This window comes from Nyctereutes procyonoides, unplaced genomic scaffold (assembly GCF_905146905.1).
Source record: "Nyctereutes procyonoides isolate TBG_1078 unplaced genomic scaffold, NYPRO_anot_genome, whole genome shotgun sequence".
Lineage (NCBI taxonomy): Eukaryota > Metazoa > Chordata > Mammalia > Carnivora > Canidae > Nyctereutes > Nyctereutes procyonoides.
In genome coordinates, this window is record NW_026575020.1 from 37,056,034 (window position 1) to 37,082,059 (window position 26,026).

The 26,026-nt window shown below is 45.5% G+C and overlaps 1 protein-coding gene across 4 annotated transcripts in view; it reads right to left on the reverse strand.

Annotated features, from left to right (window-relative positions):
- SPTAN1 (spectrin alpha, non-erythrocytic 1) overlaps positions 1-26,026 on the reverse strand; it is a 62,168-nt gene extending 36,142 nt beyond the window's left edge. For all 4 annotated transcript variants that reach the window (XM_055323966.1, XM_055323955.1, XM_055323944.1 and 1 more), the window contains exons 1-16: positions 25,913-26,026; positions 14,863-15,102; positions 13,441-13,566; positions 9,109-9,249; positions 8,629-8,775; positions 6,859-6,992; positions 6,544-6,688; positions 6,312-6,466; positions 5,536-5,671; positions 4,397-4,498; positions 3,176-3,313; positions 2,633-2,743; positions 1,668-1,745; positions 1,373-1,528; positions 930-1,134; positions 235-416 (exon numbers count right to left, since the gene is read on the reverse strand). In XM_055323966.1, the coding sequence (XP_055179941.1) occupies positions 235-416; positions 930-1,134; positions 1,373-1,528; positions 1,668-1,745; positions 2,633-2,743; positions 3,176-3,313; positions 4,397-4,498; positions 5,536-5,671; positions 6,312-6,466; positions 6,544-6,688; positions 6,859-6,992; positions 8,629-8,775; positions 9,109-9,249; positions 13,441-13,566; positions 14,863-15,099 (2,193 nt within the window). In that variant the 5' untranslated portion in view covers positions 15,100-15,102; positions 25,913-26,026. The remainder of the gene's footprint in view (positions 1-234; positions 417-929; positions 1,135-1,372; positions 1,529-1,667; positions 1,746-2,632; positions 2,744-3,175; positions 3,314-4,396; positions 4,499-5,535; positions 5,672-6,311; positions 6,467-6,543; positions 6,689-6,858; positions 6,993-8,628; positions 8,776-9,108; positions 9,250-13,440; positions 13,567-14,862; positions 15,103-25,912) is intronic.

The following is a 26,026-nucleotide window of genomic DNA, read 5'->3' on the forward strand; positions in this document are numbered from 1 at the left end:
TAACACAGTTGTTTTCCCAGCCCAAAGAATATTTTTTCTTGCCATCTCTTTCTCTCATTTTGGGCTTCCAGAAAGCTCTGAGGAAAGAGTTTAATTGGAGAAGAATAGGGAACACACAGGACTACCTAAGAAAATCAACATCTTTTATCCCTCCAAAAATGAGGGATTACTTGCCACTCTTCACTTCTGTTTCCATACCACAAGCCTGACAACAGCCCCCAAGTCACACTCTACCTGGTGAGCAGCCACATCGGCCTCTAGCAGGGCATGCTTCTTCTGGAGGTTCTGGACATTGGTAAGATCTTTGCCATAATCGTCTGAAGCCAAGTGACCTTCCACTTCATACAGCCATAGCTCAATATCCTCAACATTGCGGTTGAACTGCTGCTGCTGGTTCGCCTCACGAAGCTTTATCCCTGGTCAAAGGAGCAGGTCTGATTTTCTATTTGTTAACACTATCCTTCTGCCAAGATTACTCACTAAATAATGGCATCTTACTGAAGGACCATGAATCAGGATTGTATTCCTGCTTCACCTCTATCACAAAAGTAAAGAACACAAGATGCTGACTTGAAAGTTCTACAAGAAGCATTCTAACTCACAGGAGAGGAACACCTAATAATTACTGAATGCCCTCAGCTCTCAACTGAGCTTTTTCAGTGTTGAGGCCCAGTTCAGTCATGGCTGGCTAACTGAATCTCTCCCTTCTCACTCAGGCTCCCCCAGTAACCAGCAATGTCAACCACATTTGCCATATTAGCAAAAGCATGGAGAATGTGAGGCAAGTAACTCCTACATGGGAGATGAGCCTGCTCACCCAAGGTCTCCTGGTACACCTTACCTAGGTGGTGTATGTCCCTACACTTAACTGGGAAGGGACATGGAGTCCCCTAGCATTTCTCTCACGGTCCAGAGATACCTTCTCTTACCCTTCAGTTCAGTGGCTTCAAGCAATTTCTTCCACAAACTGATGACCTCGTTCATACGAGCTGCTACCTCATCTTTGGCATAGTGGTTGACATCAATCAGCTTTTGCCCTGCTTTCTCCAGGGCGTCAATGCGGCTCTGGTTGGCCGAGAGCTCAGCCTCAAAAGCCTGATGCTTCTGTACTTTTCCTTGTAGGTTGGATGGGTCCTGTCAATAAAAGGAAGAAGGGAGTTCTACCTCGAACCTCAGTATGTCAAACTACTCTGTGTTATCTTCTTACTTCTCTTTATTGGCGGGGGGGTGGGGGGGTGGGGGTGGAAAACAGCCTACACTAAATAGTGTGATTTTGGAATTTCCTATTTCTTTCTTTAGCTACAATTTATCTGTGAGAACTGCCTTTAGCTTCCTAGCCAAACGCTACATGGCAATGTTGGCAGAACGTTACTTTATAAGCTTCATCTGTGGCAGTTTTCATCTTCTCATTGACCCAGCTCTTGAGCTCATCAGAGTCACGGAAAAATTGCTGCAGGTGGAAAGAGTCTGCCAGTTGGGCGCGACGACACATGGCTCTTTCATGAAGGGCGTTGCGGCGGCTCAGGAGCTGAAAGACAAGGAGCCACGTGAATCTCTGGCTCCTACTCCCCAGAGATTTCTGAATCAAGAGGCTACATGGCAACATGCATCCCAGAAGGGAGAGCTGGGGACAGACGGGCAGGAGCATGGAGAACCTGGAAACGTACCGCATCTCGGCGGGTAGCCACGTCTTCCATGGCGTAGTGGTTGTTCTGAATCAGCTTGGTTGCAAATTCATCCAGTGCCTACGAGGGAAAGAGGGAAGATTAAGGGTTTCTCCTTGGTAAGCATGTGGCTGCACAGCTTGGCCTCCAGAGCAAAGTAACTGAACAGGTCACGAAACACTCAGAACCATAACACAGTTTTCCCCTTAATTTTTGAGTTTTTGCTTGACATTATTAGTCAGATACAACACTATCATGCTAGCTCCCTTCAAGACTGTAGATGATTTCATGACACACCTGATATGATCAGACAGGGGTCAAAACAGGTTAGCAGCCTTTCAGTTCCTGCCTCTAAGAACTCTTTTCAAAGGGAAAAATACCTCTTCCATGAGCTCCAACTACTTTAACTTTTCAATTTTATTTTTTGAAGATTTTAAGTAATCTCCACATCCAAAGTGGGGCTTGAAATTACAACCCCAAGATCAAGAGTCACACGGTCCACTAACTAAGCAAACCAGGTGTCCTGAATTCTTTAACTACTTTTTAAAAATTTTTTTTTAAATTTTTATTTATTTATGATAGAGAGAGAGAGAGAGGCAGAGACATAGGCAGAGGGAGAAGCAGGCTCCATGCACCGGGAGCCCGACGTGGGATTCGATCCCGGGTCTCCAGGATCGCACCCTGGGCCAAAGGCAGGCGCTAAACCGCTGCGCCACCCAGGGATCCCTCTTTAACTACTTTTAGTGAAAGGTAAATATCGTCACGGAGGTTGACGTCAGGAAAAGATCTCATCCTGTAAACTGGGGCAGGCTTCCTACTAGGCCATGCTCCCCCACCACCATGAGATCTGAAGCCCCCACGGAAGTGCCTCTCATGCAGATCCTGTCACATCTGCTCAGAAACCCTTCAGAAGAACAGACTCTGGGCTGAGTCCAAGGATCACCCAAAGGTACAAGAAGGGGTCTTACTGTAATTTTTTCCTCCTGGGCGCTGAGGGATTTCTCAAAGTCCTCGTGCTTCTTGAGGAGCGCCTCCACGCTATCCAGAGAGTCTCCCAAGTCCTCATTCAGCAGGAAAGCCTTGAAAAAGAAAGCAAAAGCACTCAGAGAGACACCCTAGTCCTTTCATCTCTTAAGGCTTTCGGCAAGCAAAGCTTATGCTGGCCAAAGTGTGACAAGAAGAAAGGAGCCTCATGTCCTTTTAGATTCACTTACAACTAATCTAACAATAGCATGAAGTGTTAAGTTCCAGACCCAAAACCAAACCAAACTCCAAAAACTCCTCTTTGGTAAAAAGTTATTCCACACCAACACACTCATCTCTAAACCGGGGGCCTGTCTTGTGGGTCTTGCAACCCCAGCAGCAGGAGGAAGGCCGACAGAACTGCCAGGAGCTGCCCCGGCTCTTCACCCGATACACAGCTGCAATGCTAATAATTTCCTGCCTGAAATAAGCAAGCCACCTGAGCAGATGAAAGAGCAAGGAAGATGCGGCGGGTGGGTAAACGATACCTCCTGCTTGCTCATCCAGTTGTCCACCTGCTCCGTGTCGCGGTAGAAGAGCTGCAGGTCCATGCACTGCTCATACTGCTGCCGGCGCAGCTCCCACAGCTCCAGCAGGGCGGCCCTCTCCTCAGCCAGGATGCTCAGCTTGGAGGAGGGGGAGACCGAAAGACGTGAGGGGAGGGAGGGCAGATCTGACACTCACCCTCAGGCAAACAGAAAGGCTGCCCTGGAATTTCTAATCCTCATGCTAATCTTTGGGCTTGTTTTCTGGTTTTCTAAAGGGGACAAATTACAGTCACTTGTGTCAGCCAACTCATGGGAAACCACACAAATCCTGAGCAGCTGGTATGTTTATGCTACGTAGGAGAGGGAACCCTAGTTAACCTGGAATTAATTTACTGCCACGTTATCAAATGATGTTAGGTCAAAATGCTAAGTAAACTTTAGGTAGAAGAAAAAGTACCTCTTTCTTTTTTTTAATTTTTTTTTTTAGAGAAGTCTTTTTTTTATTATTATTATTTTTAATTTATGATAGTCAGAGAGAGAGAGAGAGAGAGAGGCAGAGACATAGGCAGAGGGAGATGCAGGCTCCATGCACCGGGAGCCCGACGTGGGATTCGATCCTGGGTCTCCAGGATCATGCCCTGGGCCGAAGGCAGGCGCCAAACCGCTGCGTCACCCAGGGATCCTGAAAAAGTACCTCTTTCTAAAAGGTGAGGAGCAAAAATGGAGTTAAGGAGTCTCAGCTGAGACTGAGATACGTCAACTCAGTGGATGTTCCATAAAATACATAACTTTTTAGGTTCCACAGTTGACAATAAAGTACGTCCTTGAAAAGTAGTCAACATGATGCTAAAACATCATTCTCTAACATTACTCAGGTTATCTTCATACTCAGATACTGTGGAACCTGTACACACTTATATACATCATCTGAAAGCCATTTCCTCTTGGCTTCACCTATAATGCAGGGCTCAACTCCCCGTGAAGTCCTAAGCAGGAAAGGTCACAAACGTCCCAAATGAATGGAACTTTTTTCTCTGATTAATCACCATACTACACACAGTCTTCTTTTTCAGTCTCTCAAGAAGCCGCCCCCCCCCCCCCCATCTTCCCGGCACAAGCTCTGTGTAAGCCGTTCGCACACCAGAGTGAAAACAGCCTGGACACTTGAGGATGGATACCAGCTTTCAGAGACTTTCAGTTGAAGAACCTCTCCCCTCTTACCTTCTCCCTCACTTCATCTGAGGCATAATGCCCAGCAGCAAGCAGGGCCTGTCCAGACTCATCTGCAGATTTAAAGCTGTCCTCGTGAGCATCAATCTCACCCTACAGGGAAAAAAGGCACAATTTAAGCCCAGCAACTTACATAGACTTAATGTGTTTTTGTGTGGAACTGTACTGATTATAAAGATCCTGGGGAGAATCTTTCCACCTTTATAAAAGATCATGTGTAAGATAAGACGTTCCCCTTTAGTTTTTCTTCAGTCTTTCAACAAAGCCAGAACGCCTTTTTTACAAATATATTACTCAACTTTTGTTTAGATGCATTCCCAAGCACATTATACTTTGAAACAATTATAAGTAGCATTTTTTAAAAATTATGTTTTTGTTACTAGTGTATTTGACATTCTATATTGACTTTTTCACAACTTCCACATTAAAACCTCTCAGACTTATAGCAATAATGATTTCTAAAATCCTGCTTCGTGGTGTTTTCCAAAATTACTTAGTCATAAAAAAAAAATCCCTTTGAAAGGGATTAAAGGGGAAAGGAGAGAAAATGAGTGGCAAATACCAGAGAGGGTGACAGAACATGAGAGACTCCTAATTCTGGGAAACGAACAAGGGGAGGTAGGCGGGGGGATGGGGTGACTGGATAATGGGCACTGGGGGGGCACTTGCTGGGATGAGCACTGGGTGTTATACTATATGTTGGCAAATTGAACTCCAATAAAAAACATACCAAAAAAGAAAAAGCTCATAAAACCAGTTTTCTGTGGGACATGGTACGGAAAAAACCCAGAATAAGGAATTTAATTACAATAAATATGACATTCAGCATTTCAACAAAGTTATTATTTAAGACAGTACATGACTGATGCGCAGAACAGCAGGGCTTCTCTCTTGCCAGGGCGTGGCCCTTCACTTGTATGGACCACTGTCTCCTGACACTTATCCAGCTTCACCACCTACGAGAAGCAGGCAGAACCAGTCTCCAAAGGCAAAGCCAACAACAATCCTGTGGTAAGAGCCACCTGTGAATAATGTTTCAGCTACTCTGGCCATAAGGAAGAGAACTCCCCAAATGTGTTACAAGTTACTGCCTTTCCTTCGGGAAGACGGGAAGACGTTGGAAACGCTACCTTGTGTTCTTGATGCCTGTCTAGCAAGGCTTCGGCGCCGGCCACATCATTGGCAAGCTCATCTGCATTGATAAGGGCTTTCATCTCAGTTACCCAGCTGGTAAGGTCACGGAAGTCAGCAAGGAAGCGTTGAAGCCTGGGGAAAACCAAGATAAGTCATCAGATGTTGCCAGTGGAAAGCCCAGGATGAAAAATGCCTTCCTAAAGCTCCAAATTCTGTCCTCAGACCATGCCAATTCTATCCTGGGACACAGAGGCTTCTTCAGTTTGATTGTAAAGGAAAGCAGAAGGCTGCAATCAATCCTTTAAAATCTAGGTTGTGTCCATCACCATAATTCTCCAATCTGATCCCTTCTCTCCAACCTCCTGTTCATTCCCCAGTTCTAGCTCCGGTTAGTAATTAGCATTCTTTCATTTCCCAGTCCTTGATTTACTCAATTTTAATAGTATATTCATTGTGCTCTGATTGCTAAGGAGATTTCCACTTCTACTGGCCCTAATGCACCAATACAGGATGGAGGAATATTCATAAAGTCATAAATACTATGTGTACACACACACACACACACACACACACACACTATAGACTGACCAATCTCCAAACAAATATAACATTGGTAGAAAAAGTCACCTGCATTTTCTTTCTTAGTACAGGAACCTGGCAGGTGTACAGCAGTGCTCTCAGTATGTAGAAGTGACCCCTAGGCCCGCCTTCCCTCTTCTCTAAGAGAGGTGCAACACCACCAGTTGCTGAGCTCCAGGAGATTATTCCCCACCTGTAGGAGTCATTGAGGCGGGCATGTCTCTCAGCTGCCAGAGTCCGGATCTGCTCCCAGTTGGCAATCAGCTCCTCTCGCTTCACTTGAATCTGTGCAGCACTCAGAGGGTGGGACTGCTGCAGGCGGTCGGCCTCGGCACACAGGGCTTTGACCTGGAAATGCACTCCATCAGACTGTGCTCATGCCCCTTGCTAACTTACTTATGGCACTGGCTGCTTTCAAAACCCACCTTGTCCTCCAAAGCAGCAAGATCTCTCTCCAAGCCTTCGTGCTTCCGCAGCAGAGCCTGAACACTTGCCAGGTCTCGGCCAAAATCGTCAGAGGCCATTAATTGCTCCTTTTCTTTAATCCAGCTGATGGTTTCATCCACATCCCTGTGGAATGGGAGGCACCAGTGCAGCCACTTATGGCAACTGTCTGTAGCTGGGGAGGCTGCACCGGGCCAGGCCCCTGGGAGCTCCAGTACCTCCTTGGCATGTGCCATATACTTAACCAGGTCCCTAAGGTATGTGCCCACACCTAGCAGCCCTCTTTGGCTTGGTACCTGTTAAAGCGCTGAACCTCAGCAGCTCCGAAGAGCTTCCCCTGTCTCTGAAGGGCCAGTCCCTTCAGCCGCTGCCAGGCCGCATTTACTTCATCTTGCTTGGTCTTGATGGTCTCCTCCTCGGGGTGCTGCTCCTACATGAGGGAGAGTGGAGACTGGCCTGGATCCTGAGCCCCCGGCTCCTCCAAGTCCCCACTTCAGTAAACCTTTATCTTTCTGAAGAAATACTGGTTTTATGTGTGAAATGAAGCAAAGCTTGTTCAAATCTAGCTTCTGGGGTACCTGGGTGATTCAGTCAGTTAAGTGTCTGACTCCTGATTTTGGCTCAGGTCATGATCTGGGGTTCATGAGAGTGAACCTGCTTAAGATTCTCTCCCCGCTTGCTCTCACTTCCTCTAAAACAAATAAATAAAACTGGCTTCCATTTCCTCTTAATAAAAAGAGGAGACACATTATCTATCCCTTGGAATAGATGGTGAGGTCATAAAGCAGTGATGGGTATCAATACCAAAAACCTTTGTGCAGGCAGCCCCAGTGGCTCAGCGGTTTAGTGCCGCCTATAGCCCAGAGCCTGATCCTGGAGACCCAGGATCAAATCCCATGTCAGACTCCCTGCATGGAGCCTGCTTCTTCCTCTGTCTCTGCCCCCCGCCCCCTCCTCTGTGTATTCTCATGAATAAATGAATAAAATCTTTAAAGAAAAAAAAAAAAAAAACCTTTGTGCTAACACGTCAGCTGCAACTGTGTGGTAGTCTCACAAATGCACCCATGTCTGTCCCAAGCACTGGAAAATCCATTATTTCCAACATTCATGAGCCTATCAAGCCATTCCTGCCTATATACTTCATCTTAAAGTCTGCTCCTGACTTCAGACTGGAGGTAGGTCTTTAAAAGCCTCTTACCCCACCAGCCACGTTTTGGTTTTAATAAAAATAACATGTAAGTAATAAATGAAGCATTTGAGGGTTCTGGGATCCATCTCTGAGATCTTAGGCTTGGCCTGACTGCTTTTCTCAGCACAACCTCAGGATGCCCCAAGATTCTGGGGCAGGGTGAGGGGGCAGAGCACATCTCTCACTGTGGAAGGGTGAGGTGTTTCTGAGGAATGTTGGCTCTTCTTTCATCACTGGCCAGAAAGGGAACAAGTACCAGCCCTGAAGCAGATCCATAAATTTAAGATTTATTTCCCCCAAATCAAATTTCTCTGAAAGCAAAAATGCTAGTGCCTACTGCTTGACACCTCCAGAACCTCTGATCCCTACAGAGGAAGCTAAGGATAAAGAAGCAGAGTATGGAAGCAAGCATGAAGGCAATGGCAAAAGGGTGCACTTGCCCCTCTTAATGGCTTGGAGCCGCCAGTGGAGAGCCCATTCATTACAAGGTTCCCCAGACACCCAAGAGAGCAGTCAGGCGTCAGTGGGTGCCTGCCAACTGTAAGCAGCACTCAGCACCACACCCTCATCTGAGAACCCCTGACACCTGCCTGTAGCAACCCAATAAAAGCATCGCCAAGCCCTACCCGAAAGTGCATGGAGGAAGCAGATGAAATGAACTCTGCCCTTCCTGCCTGTGGCCACAGGTTAGCAAGCAGTTTCTACTTTAAGAGTTACCAGCATGGCTGCCTTACTCAGATCTAAAAAAAACTCTTAGACAGGCTTACCAAACCTTGCTCACTCAGAAATTAGGTAACGTAATCAAAATCTTCTTCTGAAAACACCAGAAAGTTAATACTATGATCTGGGAAGAAGTACACAGCACATTGCTACGTACCTGAATGAGCTTGGCAGCAAACTGATTAACTTCGTTAACTCTTTCTTCATGGGCAGCCATATCTGTTTGAAACTCTTCAAATTTCTTCTGTAAAACCTCTACATGCTCCAGGTCTTGGCCCAGCTCCTCAGAAGTCACAATTGCTTCCTATTTGGGGACCATTACAGAGCCAGAGTCACCAACAAAACAACGGCTCCCAGAAACTCAGCATGAACAAGACCCACCGGGATGTGCCTCGTTAGCTTTAGTGGATGCAACTTCCTGTGTCATCTGACCTTAGCTCCCCTCCTTGTTAAAAGGCTGAGCTCATGGGATTTTGGTGTGAAGACTCTGGGCTTCAGAATTATAGAAGAGCACACCCCGGAGAGCAGATGGAGCTAGAGCAATTCCACTATGTGCCTTCTGCAGCTCACACTGGCTCAAGGCTGGGCCTCGGTCTCACTAAGGTTTACTCCGCAAACCTTCCCCCTGGAAAGATACCTTGTCGTTGATCCAGTCCATCACATCCTCACACTCTCGCAAATACTGCACCAGCTTCTGGGCCTGAAGCAGTTTGACTCCCTTCTCTCGCATCTTCTCCAAAAGCAGCTCCCACTGGCGGTGCAGCTCCATTAAACGGGTCTGCAGATTAAAAATCAGCCCCCGAGATCACAACCATTTCTATGGGATCTGGCTCCTCCACAGACTTCCCACAAGTCAGAAACCCCACAAATCAGAGCTCAGAACAAGCCTTTTTAAAGATAATCCCCCTTTCCCCAAAGATGTGCCCCAAACTGGGAGGAAACCAGAAGTCTGAGAATAGGAAACAGCATACACCTCACAGTAGTTTGGTAGGTCTTAAAGAACAAAATTACTGACCTCTGGCAGGTGGATTTTTTTCCCCAGTCTACTTCAGGGGACTTAAGATCAACTATTACCAATATTACATTATTTATAATTAATGTTCTTAGTAACTGAATCATTGAGTGGGATTCCTGGGTGGAAAGACAAGAGGAACTGACATGGAAACTGAGCAGAAATTACTGAAGGGGGGCAGCCCAGGTGGCTTGGTGGTTTAGTGCCGCCTTCAGCCCAGGGTGTGATCCTGGAGACCTGGGATCGAGTCCCATGTCGGGCTCCCTGCATGGAGCCTGTTTCTACCTCTGCCTGTGTCTCTGCCTCTCTCTCTGTGTCTCTCATGAATAAATAAATATAATCCTTTAAAAAAAAAAAAAGGAAATTACTGAAGGGTATGTTCTGAATTTGTGGAGGGAAACAACAAAACAAGAGATCCTACAGGCATCGTGAATGCTAAGAAATAATGATGAGGGCCAAGTCAATAGGAACACCTTTGTATATAAGTAGAAGAGATGGGGTCCTGAAACATATCAGCGATCAGAAAGGATTCTTGGCAGAAAAGGTTCTGGAACTTCTATGAAAAGGCAGTTTGGGGGGAAAAAAAAAAGGTACTTTGTGGTCCAACACATCTCAGGTTGGATTTATTTCAAACTTCATCCAAGTGGCAGCCCCAGACCCAAACACACTTCCCAGCATCTTTGGGTTCCCATGGCACAGTCCTAGTAAAGACATGTAAACAACTGGAGGGAACCAATCATCAATTCAAGCTTCCGTAATGCTTTCTGGTATCTAACCCAATCTCAATGTGTTGACTATACCTACCGAAGATACTGGGAGTTTCTGTGTTAACACTGGGAGACAGAAGTAAAACCCACAACAAGGCTGAAGCACTCACAGAAGAGATCCACCCATGGTTGAGATGCCCCTCCCAGCCAGCTAAAAACTTGAAAGCCATGGGACAGCCAACATGGGTGGATCCTCTTAGAAACAAGGGTGTATGTTCTACTTGAAAGGAGAAAACAGCAGGGGGAAATAAATGCTCACACAATTCACTTCCACCACTGAAGGCTGCAAAAGCAGCCTGTCAATGGGAAGGAAGTGAAAGGCATTCCAAGGCAGGGGGGGAAGGAAGAGGCAAGCACCAGCAACTCAATACTCCACCTACTCGGATGTGGGACCCAATGTGGGTGGCGGTGACTATGGGGCGCCACGCCGTCCGGTACGGTGTGAAAGTCTAAACCAGCAACAGACAGGTTATCCATGAAATAGAAGCAATCTTCACCTTCCACCCTCCGCCCCCACATTAACCTACCTGTCAAATGCAGTTACTGAGTTATGGGGCCAGATCAAGCACCAGGATCACCATGGGAGCATGACAGTAAAGGTTAAATGAAAGTCCCATGCTAAAATTAAAAAGACCACCAAAGGCTGACCAAAAACCTCACGCTTGAGTCCACTTTCAGTCTCCCACAAAGTTCATTTTCACACCCTCAGGTAAAGGACTAGGGCAAGGCCCACTCCAGTCCTGAGACAACCCTCCCATTTCTGGTGCATCTGATCTCATAAACACAGCAGATTAGAGAGTCCAGTTTCCCAAGTGTAGTGCTGTTAGAGAGCATGAGGGAGCAAGCAGGCAGGTGCACTTGGGAAACGCACTGAAAGCTAACAGGGTGGAGATGAAATCCTGGCTCTGACTCAGGTAGATTTCTCAATAGGGGCATGAGCAAACAGCAGGAGCTTTCAGAGAAGCAGCTGGCAAAGAAAGTAAGGAAAGCCAACAGGAATGAAGTATAGCTTGGAAAAATAAAGTAATTGTAGACAAAGAAAGGCATGGACTGGAATTCCAATTGTCATCTACTAGCTGTGGAATTTGGATAAGTTACTCAAACTCCTCTGAGCTTCAATTTTTTCCCTTCCAATCCGATTAGGGGTACCTAGCAAGCTTCCAGTGAAGATCAGACAATACCTTATATCAAAGTGGCAAAGGGTTTGTACATAAATAGCTATTCAACAAACAGTGGCCAACAAGTACTTTTAAAAGTTGCTTTAATAAGATCTTCAGGAGGAGGGTCGTTACTAACAGTTGAATGAAGTAAGTATTGGGTCTCCACCTCTTCAGATTAATCACTAAAGTCAAATGCATCATGTATTTCTCATGTTCCCCACCTGTAGCCTGGTTATACTACGATGGAGAAGCACCAGGCACTCTGGGAAAACAACTTCTATCAAACGAATACTAAGGCATGCTGCTTTCATTTAAGACTATATATAAAATAGGGAGAAATGAGCAGAGAGATATTTATATTTAATCAAAGAGACACATTACATATTTAATTGCAGAGACACGTTACATTACCCAAATGGGTTGACTATAATTAAATAGCTGGTTATGTGGCATTTGAAATTTACTCTTCTTTCCTACCCACAATCATTACTAGTAATAGTTAATTATTAATAATAAGCTTAGGACTGATTGCAAGTCTTCAATATGAGACTGCGGAGTATCTTAGTACAAAAGAGAGACAACAAGTATTTATCGTTGAAAAACACCAGACCAGATCCTACAGGAATGAAAGCCCCACAAGGATGTCAGGGAACAGCAGGGGATGGGAGGGACATTTCTAGCTAGGGCTTATGAATCTAGTTCATCTCTAACTCTCCACAATTGCCTTGACTGGTAAGGGACTGAAAAGGCCAGTCCCTCAAGGGAACGTGACCTTAGATGACAAAGAACAAGATACGTAGATAGGTATAAGGTAAATCAAAAATAGGTAAGAGCATCCGGTTGTGAGAAACTAAGTGTGCATACTTCATCCTGAAGAGGTTTGCTTTCCCTTGATACTTTGGTACTGGAAATGTTATCAGTGAACTGGCACCAAACAAGCCCAATCAAAGACTGTGAGGACAAGGACGCCTGGGTGCTCAGTGGTTGGACATCTGCCTTCAGCTCAGGGCATGGCCCCGGGTTCTGGGGATCAAGTCCCACATTGGACTCCCTGTGAGGAGCCTGCTTCTTGCTCTGCCTATATCTCTGCCTCTCTCTGTGTCTCTCATGAATAAATAAATCTTAAAAAAAAAAAAAAAGAAACTGAGGACGCCTGTTTCAAAGTTGGCTTTATCAATCACTACAGCTGTGCCATAAGTCACTGCTCACAGCTGGACTTTTTTTTTTTTAAAGATTTTATTTATTTATTCGTGAGAGACAGAGAGAGAGAGAGGCAGAGACATAAGCAGGCTCCATGCAGGGAGCCCGATACGGGACTCGATCCCGGGACTCCAGGATCACGTACTGGGCTGAAGGTAGACACTCAACCACTGAGCCACCCAGGCGTCCCTTACACCTGGACCCTTAACTGGCATGGGAACTGGACCTCAGCAAACCACCTCCTAGGGCAAGCCACTGAGATCCCAGACCTTGAATTTTCAACAGAGAATTTTATGGTATGTGTGATTAATCCTACTGATCTTTCTGTCCTGATTCCCAAACTCAGCAGTTTCACTAATATGCTCTCCCCTCTACTATTTATGTAATCTTTAAAGTATAATCAAATTCTAATTTGTTCTACAAAAAGAGTATTCACTTCCCCACTGAGTAGACACATACTAGCTTATATTCATATTGAATCATCATATTACAAAGGCAAGATGTGGGTAACCCCTTTAGGAGACTTCACAAATTCTTTTAAAATGCTAAAGAAGTGGAGTGCCTCGATGGCTCAGCTGGTTAAGCATCTGACTAGTAATTTCATCTCAGGTCATGATCTCATGGTTTGTGGGATCCATGCTCGGCAGACAGCCTGCTTGAGGTTCTCTCCCCACCCCCCTCTAAAATAAGTAAAAATCTAAAAAAAAAAAGAGGCTAGAAAAGTCTTTTTTTAGAAACCCTAACTGGCATTTAATCCACATTGGTTGGCCACCAACCAGATGGCCACCCATACCAGATGGCCTCCCATACCAGGCATTACTCCTACTCACCCTTATGGTTTCAGACGCAAAATGCCCTTCTGAGATCATCAAGTTTCCAGTTTCATCCAGTTTAACAATGGCTCCTGAGTTGGCCTGCACTTCAGCTTCGAAGGCCTGATGCTTCTGAAGCTTGCCCTGTTGGTGGACCATGAAGTGAGCCACAGCTGCAACCACACAGAATTCACCATTCAGATCCCCCAGGTCCCTTTATTCTCCCCTCTTGAATTCGCTCCCTCTAATTAGGGACTTTCAGCATCCCTCCTATCCCCCAACCTGCTTAATTATTTAATTACTCTGACCTCATCTATACCAGTTTTTTTTTTTAAGATTTTATTTATTTATTCATGAGAGACACACAGAGAGAGAGAGAGAGGCAAAGACACAGGTAGAGGGAGAAGCACATGCAGGGAGCCCGACGTGGGACTCGATCCCGGGACTCCAGGATCAGGCCCTGGGCTGAAGGTGGCGCTAAACCGCTGAGCCACCTGGGCTGCCCTATACGAACTTTCTGGAAGTGCAGCCACAGAGGACCAACAATTTTGCATTGTCTTACTTTACTGTCTGTCAAGAAATTAGCCTTTATGTGGACATCCAATCCTCTCTAGAAATACAGAGTCACAGCAACAATTTTCTTAGCATGTACAATTTGGGTAAAAATCTATCCACATCCATTCATTATATGACACTTTTTTCTCTTCCTGGACTCTGGTATAGTAAGAACCATGAGTCCACCTGCAAAAAAAAAAAAGTGTTTCACTAAAATCAATAAGATGGGATGCCTGGGTGGCTCAGCGGTTGAGCACCGCCTTCAGCCCAGGGCCTGATCCTGGAGACCCGGGATCGAGTCCCACGTCGGGCTCCCTGCATGGAGCCTGCTTCTCCCTCTGTGTCTCTGCCTCTCTCTGTGTCTCTCATGAATAAATAAATAAAATCTTAAAAAAAAAAAAATCCATAAGAAAAGCTTTGTCCTAAAAAAAAAAAAAAAAACAGCTTTACTGAGGCATAATTTATACCACAAAATTAACTTCAGTTACAATACGATTTTTATAGACTTGCTGACTTACCAATGAGTTGCTTAAAGAGACACCTAAATATAAATTCCCACCAGCAACACTGTCAGCATGCCTTTCTCCAAGAGCTCAGCCCAGACCTTCCCTGAATCATGCTGAAGGACCACGAATGGTTGCAAGCCAGTGGTTTGAAAACCATCAGCTTGAAGCATCCAAAAAAGATAAATACCTGCAAGATTTTACATACACCCTTAGTATGTATAAAACACACACCAAGGGCTTTTCAGAATAGTGAGTTAGTCCTGCTACTTACGTCTGATCTACATTCTTCTTGCTCAAGACATAATTAAATAACTGTGTAATTTGGGGGCAAAAACATTTGAACTTGTTCTGGTAGAAATCTCAGGGAGATGAGACACACCTGCAAGTTGGTGGGGTCTTTATAATTCTCATCTGACGCGATCTGAAGTTTCTCCTGAATCCATTTCTCCAGCTCCTCAGCATCTCTCTGGAAAAACTGGAATCGATAGGAATCTTCAAGCTTCTGGCGCCTAAGGGTTGAGAGCTCCTTGAAGCGGTGGTATCTGTCTAGGACCTGCTGCCGCCTCTCCTGGATGTCCTCTGCTGTTTCCAGCACTTTGACCCCACTTGGGTCCATTTTCTGAAAAGACAGAATGCCCTAAAATAAGCACCGTAAGACCAAAGTGGATTTCATGGAATCAGCCTCTATGAAGGAAAGAATTACCAGATAGCCCTGGCAGACAAATCAAAGGAGAAGGTAGTCCATTCTGAGGCTAGAACAATGAGCCTAGATTCTATTCCTCTGTGAAAAATAGCCATCCACTCCCTGTAACACCTGCCTACATGGGTCCCTCAGAGGATGCCTAACCAACACCTCAGCCACATTCAGCAGAAAAATATAACCAGGAAAACTAGAGTTTACAATTCTACAAGGGCTTTGAGGAGTCAAAGGAAATGCCAAATTGGTACTCAAATGACTGAAAAATCCATTCAAAAGTCCTTTCACCTGGTCTCTGCATTCCATTGCATGGAAATTAGAATTTCCTCTTATTTACATCAGTTTTTTTTTTTATCTTTCTAGATCTCAAGCCCATTATTCAATGAAAAAAAAAGCAAATGATTACAAAATAACAGAGTCCTTAACGTGAATAACCAATAGAATTTACCTAGTCAGAGCCCCTGATTTCTCAGTTACTGGGAAATGTCAATCCTACAAGTATTCCTCAGGCTACTAGAGTGCCTGCGCAAAGAACAGGCTGCGTTTCCCGTGAATGTGCACTAAAGAACAATCACAGTGCAACTTAAAAAGTGTGATGAGGGCAGCCCGGGTGGCTCAGCGGTTTAGCGCCGCCTTCAGCCCAGGGTGTGATCCTGGAGACCCGGGATGGAGTCCCACATCGGGCTCCCTGCATGGAGCCTGCTTCTCCCTCTGTGTCTCTGCCTCTCTCTCTCTCATGAATAAATAAAATCTTTAAAAAAAATAAAGACTCCAAGCTATTTACCCAGGCGTCTTTTGTATAGAATGCTCCGCCCTTCTTCTGCCTAGATAACTATTTATATCTCAATACCCAGCTGAAAGGAGTAAGCTGTACCATCCTGCCTCCTCCCCAAGCCATACTCAATGCTCCTTCCTTCCCTCCTCAGATATAATCACACTTTTCTGCAGATTTACAAAGCACTTGTATATATTTCCCACAGTATAATTAGACTGAGCAACCTAATCTTTGTATCTCCAATTTCTGGCATACATGGACCATTAAGAAATGTGCAAAAAAAAAAAAATGTGTATTGATCAGTGACCGAGTATAAGCTGAGTGCTGTATAGCTGCTATGCAGAAGATCTGAATTCATTTGTAAAGTAAAAGGGGTGGACAGAGCTCCATTATCCACCCAAGGTATATTTTACATATTGTCATTTTGGAATTCCACCCAGGTAAAAGCCAGATTCGTGACAAGAACTGCAAATGGAGAATGAAGCTCTACAACTAGGTGTCAACCTACTGAACAAATGGGAATTACTAATTAATCCTGGACTGAACACATGGCAGTGCATTTTGAGAAATGAGTTGGCCTTTTCACTCCAATAAGGTAGGCCCTTGGTGAAACAGAGCTCAAGAAGACAGTTCTGTTATCAATAGATAACTGTGTCTGAAAAAAAGTATTTTCTATCCTTAAAACCAAAAACTGAGGGTAACCTTAAAAAATTAAATGTCTGGGGGCACCTGGGTGGCTCAGCCAATTAAGCATCTGATGCTTGGTTTTGGCTCAGGTCATGATCTCAGGGTCATATGGACTCCCAGTCGGTCCCTGAGCTCAGCATGGAGTCTACTTGAGATTCTCCCTCTCTCTCCACAACCCTATCCTTCCCCCTGTCCTCTCAAATAAATAAATCTTTTTTGGGTTGTTTTAGATTTTTAAAGATTAATTTTTTTTTAAGATTACTTTTTTTAAAAACGTAAGCAACTATTCACAATGTAGTGGAGTTTCTGTAATAATACTTTATCACAACAGGGCAGTTCCGGTTCACACTGCTACCTAAGAATCTCGGCCTCTTTGGGTGAAGGCTGATTTCTGGCAGGGATTTTGACAAGAATCACTACCACCGCCAGCCATATCTACTAGAATGTAAACGTGACTTCACTCACTAGCCTGCATTGTCTGCTCCAGCCTTATCTCCTATCCAACTTCAACCCCAACCCTGGCAGCAACGATTTCCCAGCTCAGAAAGTCCCCTTTGGCAAGAATATTCTCTTCCCCTCCCAGCTCCACCACTGAATACCATATAAACCCCTCCAAGTCTAAAGCAACTGCCTTGTCCTCTCTGCAGTTCTAACTCAGAAGTCTTCACTCCCTCCATGCTCCTCTTTAGAACACTGTCACATTCTGCCAGGTTTTCTCCCTGCCATTTAAAAAATTCTTTTGGGGATCCCTGGGTGGCGCAGCGGTTTGGCGCCTGCCTTTGGCCCAGGGTGCGATTCGGGAGACCCGGAATCGAATCCCACGTCGGGCTCCCAGTGCATGGAGCCTGCTTCTCCCTCTGCCTGTGTCTCTGCCTCTCTCTCTCTCTATGACTATCGTAAATAAAAAAAAAAATTTAAAAAAAATAAAAAATAAAAAATTCTTTTGTGGGCAGCCCCGGTGGCTCAGCGGTTTAGTGCCGCCTTCAGCCCAGGGCGTGATCCTGGAGACCTGGGATCGAGTCCCAGATCAGGCTCCCTGCATGGAGCCTGCTTCTCCCTCTGCTTGTGTCTCTACCTCTCTCTCTCCTCTCTGTGCTTCTCATGAATGAATAAAATCTTTTTTTTTTAAATTTTTTTATTTATTTATGATAGTCACACACAGAGAGAGAGAGAGAGAGAGAGAGAGAGAGAGAGAGAGGGCAGAGACACAGGCAGAGGGAGAAGCAGGCTCCACGCACCGGGAGCCCGACGTGGGATTCGATCCCGGGTCTCCAGGATCGCGCCCTGGGCCAAAGGCAGGCGCCAAACCGCTGCGCCACCCAGGGATCCCTGAATAAAATCTTTAAAAAAAAAAGTTCTTTTGTAAATTTAGAGTTCCTAAGGGCCTATATAAAAAAGACCTTATCTTCCTCTTCCTCTCTGACCACAGAACTCTGCACAGTTAGAGTCAATTACATTCTGAACTTGGAAACAGAGAAACTGCTGTCAGTTCGTTATTAAGTAGGCAGGAGACACAAGGCCATCTAATAACCACGTCACAGAGCCTACCTGGGGCAAGCTGGGATCCTCTGGTTCTTAAACTAGTGTGCCAGAACCAAAGATTCTGGACATGATAGCAGCTAGCATATTCTTTTTTTTTTTTTTTTTTTTTAAGATTTTATTTATTTGTTCATGAGACACACAGGGAGAGGGAGAAGCAGGCTCCATGCAGGGAGCCCGACATGGGACTCCATCCCAGATCTCCAGGATCAGGCCCCGGGTTAAAGGCAGTACTAAACCACTGAGCCACCCGGGCTGCCCTGGCATATTCTTTATTAAAGGCTGTTTGCTTATTCATTATCTCTTATCTTTTCCATCACCACTTTGAAGGGAAGAAAGGGGGAGATGGATATATTAATTATTCAAAAATTAAAAATTGGGCACCTGGCTGGCTCAGTCAGTGGAGCATGTCACTCTCAGCGTCATGAATTTGAGTCCCACACTAGCTGTAGAAATTAAAGAAAACTTAAAAAAAATGTTTTTTAGTTGATAAATAAAAATTGATTTTGTTTTTGTAAGACTGAGTCTTCTTCAGTTAGTGAACAATCAGGGTTAAGAAATTACATACTTCCTTTGTTCTTATCCCTTGGGAAACCATTTAAGATGGAAAAACACCAGGAAATTGTGTCTAATTTGCTCCCTGACAAAATTTTCTTGCAAAGAAATTTGCCAAAGAAGATGCAGTTACATAGGAAACCACCACAGAGCATAGGAGTTTCTTCTACAGGATGCCTAAGTCTTTATATTAAATGCTTAGAGTGTCTGCCTCTTCATACACAGGATTCATTGCATTTCTAAAATCCTTTAGCTGCCACGGAGATTTCTAAGAAATCACATTGGGGAGCAGGCCCTTTATGACGAAGCCAAGAATCCCCAACATAATGTGGCAAGGGCACCACCTCGCCAAGTCCCCCTGCTCAGGTCCTGCTTGTGGATTTGACCCTACCAATCCAGGGAGACAGTCCAGCGAGGCCCTGCTGAAATTAACCAACCTAAAAGGCCCTCTTTGTCACCCCAGTGAAGTAGAACAAGTCAATTCTATACCAAGTGCTTTGGTCAGGCAATAATGGACTTTTCTTTCCTGCAGATCAGCTGACGTCAGTAGGTGGGAGCTCTGCCAAGCCGCCACTGGCTGTCCCTGGGGAGCTGGGCATCTGAAAATCATCAAAGCTCTCCCACTGCTGTGGGCATTCAGGATCCTCATTAGCATGGTTACAGGAGGCTAAGATGATGAGTTAATAATAAGAGTTCCCCACCCCTAAACCTGAGAGGGAGCTGTCTCTAAGTTTATCTGTAGAGGCTCCAGTTTCTTTGCTCCTAAGTGGGTCACCTCCATTGATTATGTTAAAAATAGGAAAACTGTCCATAGGACCAAGAACTACTGCCAGTGAAAGATTTGACAGCCTCTCACCCAAAAGTATGTGAGGCAGTTAGTGGAATTTCTTGGACTCTGCCTGTGTGTGCAACATTTCCCCTGCCCGGGCTGAGGCTGCAGGCTCCAAGAACTCCACCCGTGCCCTGAAATATGCAGCTGATAGGGCAGACTCCACAGAGAATGTTCCAGGCTGTTCCTAGCCTTAATGGGATTAATGCCTTTTGAGAGCTAGAAAGGAAGACTTTGGGAAATGTACCACTAAAAATCAATCTCCAACCATGCTAGCCTATCTATTATTTCACTAACTGCCTAAAAACTCACAAAGGAACCAACAACTTCCTAGGACTGTTTATTTCCAAGTAGCCCATCAACTCTGATTTTGCCAATCAGGTCTCTGTGCAGAATAAAGGAAGGGAAATGAACAGCTAAATATATTCTCTGTATGTTTAAGGATAGCTTCCCATTGAAGATAACAAAGAAAAAGGTCGTATTTTTGCAAATATTTTTCAAGAAGACTAAAGATGCAGGCTATTTATAAATGCTGCAATGCAGCAGCCAAAATGTTAGCCACATCATTCAGCAAGTAACATAAATTGATCTCAGGGGATAAAACAGGAATTACAACTATGTCCTCTATTGTAATAAACAAAAAGAACTTGTCAGCGTTCTTACAATACTGCCAGATCTCTGGGAAGAAAGAGGGGAGGGGGTCTAAAAATATGAATCTTGGATAGAAAGTTCTAGTTTAATCCAAAGACATATCTGAGGGCAGCCCGGTGGCTCAGTGGTTTAGTGCTGCCTGCAGCCCAGGGTGCGATCCTGGAGACCCGCATCGGGCTCCTTGCATGGAGCCTGCTTCTCCCTTTGCCTGTGTCTCTGCTTCTCTCTCTCCTTGTATTCTCATGAATAAGTAAATAAAATCTTAAAAAAAAAAAAAAAACTTTAAAAAAAGACATCTGATAATGACTCCTCATACATGACACAAATTCACACATATTATCAACTGAAAATGGATTCCTACAGAAAAGCCTAGACACTGATTAATAACCATCTTCTTGCAAATGCCAAGAGACAGCTGTCTGAGGCAGTTCTTGGTATTAAGGGAATTTTTAAATGCCTTGGCCTCACCTACAGAAGCTATCTGCCCTGCTGTGCAAGAGGTCTCTGAAGGCCAAGGGCGGGAGAGGCAGGAGGTAAGGACTCTGCTATTAGGCAACAGAAAACACTGCAGATAGAAACCATTCTCAGACCAAAGGTCAGATGCTTCCAACACTGTGAACCTGGCACCTGCAGTGAGTTGTTTAGGGCCCCCTCGTGCAGATCTTGGGAGAGTGGAGGAATTCAACACAATTTCCCTGTGGAACCCCACAAGAGAACCCATTTGTAGTGAGGATGAAAGGAGTCACTGAGACAAAGCACTGCTTCTGCCACAGAATGTGCTGGATGCAAGAGGCATCTGGAAAACTACACAATGAACTCCAATTTCACCAGATACACTCTTTTGTGAGAAAAGGGATTGGGGGGGGGGAATAAGGGGATGAACAGATCATTTGGCTCTATGGAAAAATTCATACATATCACTCAAAGCAAAAAGTCAGAAAAAACATTCGTCAGACTTACTCTGGTTGCTTAGAGCTCAAAGGTACAGAACTGCCAACGCAGGTTTTTTCCCCTGGCTCAGAAAGCCAACCTATTACTAAATTTGACATGTGCAAAGCAGGAGAACTACATGTACAGATGTGGAAGGGCTTCTCTGGAGAACAAACCACCAAAGAATGGTTTAGCACCCATTAACATTTTATTTTTAATTTTTTGATTTTTTAATTTTTATTTTTTAAATTTATGATAGTCAGAGAGAGAGAGAGAGAGAGAGAGAGAGAGAGAGAGAGAGGCAGAGACACAGGCAGAGGGAGAAGCAGGCTCCATGCACCGGGAGCCCGACGTGGGATTCGATCCCGGGTCTCCAGGATTGGGCCCTGGGCCAAAGGCAGGCGCCAAACCGCTGCGCCACCCAGGGATCCCCCATTAACATTTTATACCAACTGATTCTTAGATCAAGCAAATGAACTCCAAACCAGCTTAGCTGCAGATTTTAGTGGCAGACCTGACGGTTAAGTAGAGAGGTAAATAATACATAAGAGTTTTAACCATGAATAAAAACAAGTATTTTTGCTTATGTGGATCTGCATGTTAGCCTTCAGACTGATTAATTCATTTCAACTCATAAGCACGTTTCTGCAGAGGTGAGCAGGGACTTAGCTTTCAGAAAGCAAAAGATTCATACTGCATTGCATCAAAATCCAGAAATGCAAAGCAATGTTGAGAAAACTTACTTCTGAATGCTTCCCAAATACTATGTTGCTGCTACTTACCTCTTAACCTGTAAAATTCAGATGAAAGGTATTTAAGTGCAAAATATTGTTACTGACATTCAAAACAGGAAAAGGTTATAACATGGCCCATTTTTATAAACCTTGTTTCAACAATTCACCACTCTGATTTATAAAAGGGCTTGCCTTGGATTTATCACCCATAATCGCTAGAAATTTGCAAAGTTTATATTTCTCCTTACAGGACATCAAGACATTAATTTTAAGGATTTTTCTTTTTGAAAAAGTTCCAGTTTGGCAAACATTCAAAAACCGTATACAAATAAAACATACATAGTGAGCTTTTGTTTCATCAAAGAAAATGCAAGCTCCATTTCATTACAAGGATTGTGGCAGAAGAAAATCAATCAATGGAAATAGGAAACAAACCCAAGTTTATGGTATTTGTCAAATTTAAAAATACTATTTTTATGACACATTTTCAGATTATTTTTTCCAAATAGCTAAGATAATCTGTTTAGTCCCTTGGTTCTTAAGAACCAAGAAACCATCAATAAAAAAAAGTCAGCAAACACTACATGCAAACACCAGTAGGGTAAGAAGAAATTAATACATTCATGCCTGAAAGAGAGGAAGTAAAAAACAGGAGGCTTTGGAAATTTTAGAATAAATTTACTAAGACTTCTGTTCATGTAACACCAAAAAGCAATAGAAAAAAAAAAAAACCCAGCCCTAGCCAATTGGCTTAAAAGAAAAAGTCATGCAGGCAGGGTTTTTCCCCCCCTCTTTGGATCATTCCACCTCTCTGCCAGAAATGTGTCTTCACTGCAAGCCAGGCAAAACCAAAAGGCAACCCCGTTTCCTGCATGCTGGTCAAATACCTGGACTCTGCGTTTACGAAACGATGACAACATGATGGAAGAATGTGGAGTCTAAAGAGGGAGGGGGAAGAGCAAGATAACAAGCTTCTAAGGGCAAACTGAACAAAATAATTTCAAAATGAAGAAAACAGACCATTAGGAATATGTGAATACAAGTAAAAACCAAATTCTCGGTGTTCTTCTGGAAACTTCCTTGTTCTGTAGAGCTTCTGAATCCCACCAGGGATTTAAAACGTGGAAAGAGAACCAAAGTTCTCTCGTCCCTCAGCAGTTCCTATTCATCTAGATGTGCTGCCTTGGCCAAGTTATACCCTCTTTGGATCTCAGTTTCCCCACTTTTCAAATAAAGAACACTAAATATGCTTTCTAACACTAGACATGCCTTCCCCAGATCCACAGTCCAATAAATTGAGACTCCCAGGACTAGTGGATTCCTAAATCCCCTTCCATTCAGTAATAAAATAGCATGATCCCATGGGACGGGGCGGGGGGGGGGGGGGGGGGGGGGAGGGCTCAGTGGTTTGGCGCCGCCTTCAGCCTAGGGTGTGGTCCTGGAGTCCCGGGATCGGGGGCCCAGGGATCAGGTCCCATGTTGGGCTACCTGCGTGGAGCCTGCTTCTCCCTCTGCCTATGCGTGTGTCTCTCTCTCTCTCTCTCTCATGAATGAATAAAATCTTAAAAAAATAGCATGCTCCCATGACATCATAAGAAACAATAAAGAACTCAAGCCATAAAGATCTGACTTCAGCCTCATTTACTGGTACACTTCCTGTTCAAAACTCATACAAGAGGGATATGCAAAAAAGGTGGAAGGGAGGTAACAAGCAAAGCTGCTCTGGGGGCTGGACTGGTCCGTGGCCCCAAGTGGTGGGCTCTGTGCTCCTGCCTGCATTCCCTCGTCCTCGGGCATTCCCAGAGTCAGCACTTGCCATTAGGGCGGTGCATTCTTCTACCTACTCTGACCACAGCTGCAGCAGCCCAGACCGCATAGCTAGCGGAGTCCTTGCATAGCCCACGGAGGATTGATTACGAGGCCGGCCTCATGCCCACTATCCTTTGTGCGAGTTCAGCAACAACAGGACCGTGAACTACTCCTGCCCTATGCTGCTCAGGATCTGTAGTCGGCACCCCTCCCTTTGGGATGAACGCAGGTAAGGAAAAAAATAGAGCAAATTCTAACCCAGGGAACCAAAAGATATATATTTAAAAACCAGCTCTTGCCACCTTAAACCTGTTCATCAGATTATTTGACAAGCCTGTGACATATCCGATTTCTCCATTGCTAGATCGCTATAAAACCCACTGCCAAGACCAAAAGCATCCGAGGATGTTACTCAGCTGATGGATTATTCTAAGAACTGCTTCACACCTGTCCAGCATCAGGCAAATCCTCCTTCCCAGGCTCCTCTCTCCGCAGAGGTCCCTAGATAACAGCTAACACACTTTGAGGTTCCCTTTGGAGTAATTACTGGCCCAGATACTAAAAAAGGCTTATTGTTAATCTCCTCTAAAAAAGGCCTTACTGCAACACTTTTTACCCCCCTCTGCCACATTTTTAAACTTTGACTTCAATTTGACCTTTGAAAAATCTAAGACATTAGCTGCAATAAAAGGGACAAGACTAGTTTAGGAGGTGGAACCTTGGCTCAACAGCTTCATACAGCTGAGTGTTCCCACTGCTATTCTTAAGATTTTCTGTTTCCTGGCTGCAAGACACCCCCACCCTTCCATCTTTGATACATTCTTTTTCACTTAGGTCCAATTGCTATGACTCCGCAATTTCGCCACACATTATTAAAATACTTCAGGTGGTCTCGCTTCTATTCTTCCCTAACAGCCATGATGGTTAAGTTTTTATAAAATACCATGATGAAGACAGAACAAAGGGCCTACGTATTTTAGAATCTGTTACATAAAGGAGATTCGACAAGGTGTTGTGTCAATTCAATCGTCTCAATCCAGTTTTCTGGGCTACTGAGGATCCCTGGGTGGCGCAGCGGTTTGGCGCCTGCCTTTGGCCCAGGGCGCGATCCTGGAGACCCGGGATCGAGTCCCATATCGGGCTCCCGGTGCATGGAGCCTGCTTCTCCCTCTGCCTGTGTCTCTGCCTCTCTCTCTCTCTCTGTGACTATCATAAATAAATAAATTAAAAAAAAAAAAAAAAAAAAAAAAAAACAAAATAAAACGTATGCAACCCTTAACCTCAACAAGCCCCTTAAATAAAATAAATAAAATATTTGGTCCCAATCCATCAAAGAGACTCCTGACGGCAATTTTCTGTAGGAAGCATCTTACCAAATTCGCAGGGCTAGCTTTCAAACAAAAGGCTGCTCTATCATCCAACAGCGGCGTGGCTGTAGAATTTTTGACGAATAATATAATGTCCTCGAATCGAAAAGCCCCCGTCTCGGTGGGGTTGGGGTGGGGGTGGGGGTGGGGGGATAACTCGTAAGCTATCAAGTTATTGATTTGAGTCTCCTACAAAGCAAGCGCCGCATCTGTTATTTACAAGCAAATCACAACTGAGTAGGAAAGAAATGTTTATTACGAGGAAGGAAAAGGGCATGGCCAGTATCGGATCCTTCTGCGTCTAGACAGAAGAGCAAGAATCGCCACACAGGATGAAATTAAGGTCAAAGAGCCCTCTCCTCTCTGCCCTCGGCTCTTCCTCCCTCGAGGGCTGGGCCGGCACTGCCGGGGGACCGGGACGGGGACGAGGAGCTGCGGAAGCCGCTGCCCCCCGAGGCGAGGCGCCGGGGGCGCTGGGGGAGCGCCCTGCAGGGAGGGGGTGGGTACGATCCGGTCGGGGGCCCCCGCCCCACCTGCCGCAGCCGGGCTCGGGGGTGGGGGGCAGGACGCACCCCGCGGCCTCGCCCCCCCCCCCTCCAACCAGTCAATGACATTCCAGCGGCCGGCGCCGGCCGGGCGGGCCGGGCGGCCCCCCCACCGCCCACGCTCCACGGGCTGGTCGCCGCCGGCCGGCTGGGTCCGCGCCCGTGGGAGGAGCGGCGAGGCCGGCCGGGCTCACCTGTCCGCGCGCCGGCCCCGCCCCGCCCCGCCCCGCGGGCTGCGCGGCTCCCCGCCCAGGGGTCGACGGCCCTCGGGCCCCGCTCCCTCCCCGAGCTCCCCTGCTCCCCCTTCTCACCGGCTCCGTGGGGTGAGGGCAGTGGGTGCTCCGGGCTTGGGGGGGGGGTTGCTGAGGACCGACGCGCCTCCGCGGCCTCTCGCCTCGCCGTTCGCTCCGCAGCGGGTAGTGGCG